Source organism: Myotis brandtii, unplaced genomic scaffold (genome assembly GCF_000412655.1).
Source record: "Myotis brandtii unplaced genomic scaffold, ASM41265v1 scaffold691, whole genome shotgun sequence".
Classification (NCBI taxonomy): Eukaryota; Metazoa; Chordata; class Mammalia; order Chiroptera; family Vespertilionidae; genus Myotis; species Myotis brandtii.
In genome coordinates, this window is record NW_005370704.1 from 1,859,192 (window position 1) to 1,860,819 (window position 1,628).

General features: G+C 60.3%; 1 protein-coding gene across 1 annotated transcript in view; it reads right to left on the reverse strand.

The window, feature by feature from the left end:
- Positions 1-6: 6 nt before the first annotated feature.
- The window catches only part of OLFM1 (olfactomedin 1), a 13,775-nt gene continuing 12,153 nt past the window's right edge, over positions 7-1,628 (reverse strand). The window contains exon 4 of the mRNA XM_014529716.1: positions 7-843. Coding sequence (XP_014385202.1) covers positions 41-843 — 803 coding nt within the window. The 3' untranslated portion in view covers positions 7-40. The remainder of the gene's footprint in view (positions 844-1,628) is intronic.

Below are 1,628 nucleotides of genomic sequence, written 5' to 3' on the forward strand. Positions count from 1 at the left end.
CCAGGCGGGCGGGGCCGTGGCCTGGCTCCGGGCGGGGGCCCTACAGCTCGTCGGAGCGGATGACGTGGAAGAGGGTGACGTTGTAGAGGACCTGGTGGCCGTTGTTCCAGGCGTAGAGCGCGCGGTCCTTGGGGTTGTAGTCCAGCATGGAGATGTGCGAGTACTTGTTCTGGAAGGGGATGTCGATGTACTCGTAGGTGGAGGCGTTGGTCTGGTAGGCGTAGTGCACCTTGGTGCCGCCCGAGTAGCCGTTGGTGACGTAGAGCGTGCCGCAGATGATGAAGGCCTCGCCGGCGCTGCGCTTGGGGTAGCTCGTGTTCCAGGTGCGCAGCACCTGCAGCGACACGGGGTCCAGCTTGCTGACCACGATGTTGCCGGCGTTCTGGTTGGTGGCGTAGACGGCCCAGAGCCCGCTCTCGTCCACCATCAGGTCGATGTCCGAGTGGCCGCCCCAGGCGTAGTGGTACATGTTGTTGTAGCCGGCGTAGTCCAGGCTGCGCTGCTTGAGGATGCTCTCGGTGCGCAGGTCGAAGCGGATCACGATGTGGCTCTGGAACTTGTTGAAGTAGATGGAGCCGTTGTAGACCACCTGGCCCGTGCCCGACCAGGGGTGGGGCAGCCGGTGCGACGTGAAGTTGTCCGTGGTCATGAAGTCCTGCAGCGACCGGTACTCGCGCACGAAGCGGTTGTTGTGGTAGCCGTCCATGTACCACACCTGCGGGCAGAGCAGACAGGGTGAGCGGTGCCGGGAGCCGGGGGCTCCGCCCCAGGCAGCGCCTCTCCCACGAGAGGAGCCGGGAGGGGAAGATGAAAAGGGAAGGATGCCACGGCCCCCCCCACACCCTCAGGGCACACCCTTTCTTTTGTTTTTGGTTCATCCTCACCTGAGGATGTTTTCCACTGATTGTTAGAGAGAGTGGAAATGAGGGGGAGCCCTGGCTAGTGTGGCTCAGTGGATAGAGCGTCAGCCTTTGGACCAAAGGGTTGGGGGTTCGATTCCGGTCAAGGGCACAGACCTCGGTTGCAGACTCCTCCCGGCCCAGGCCCTGGTTGGGGCGAGTGCAGGAGGCAACCCATCGATGTGTTTCTCTCACATTGATGTTTCTCTGTCTTTCCCTCTCTCTCCTGCTCTCTCTAACAATCAACGGGAAAATACCCTCGGGTCTCGGGTGAGGATTTTAAAAACGAAGGAAGGGAGAGGGAGACAGGATAGGAGCCTCCTGCACCAGCCCCGACCAGGGCCAGGGCTCAAGCCCGCAACCGAGGTACGTGCCCTTGACCGGGATCAAACCCGGGACCCTTCAGTCCACGGGCCGACGCTCTATCCACTGAGCCAAACCGGCCAGAGCAGGGGTGGGCAAACTTTTTGACTCGAGGGCCACAATGGGTTCTTAAACTGGACCGGAGGGCCGGAACAAAAGCATGGATGGAGTGTTTGTGTGAACTAATATAAATTCAAAGTAAACATCATTACATAAAAGGGTACGGTCTTTTTTTTTTTTAGTTTTATTCATTTCAAACGGGCCGGATCCGGCCCTGCCCGCGGGCCGTAGTTTGCCCACGGCTGGGGTAGGCGCTGGGCGAGAGGCGCACTTGCAGCGCCAGTGTTGTTGGTTCCGCCCAGATCC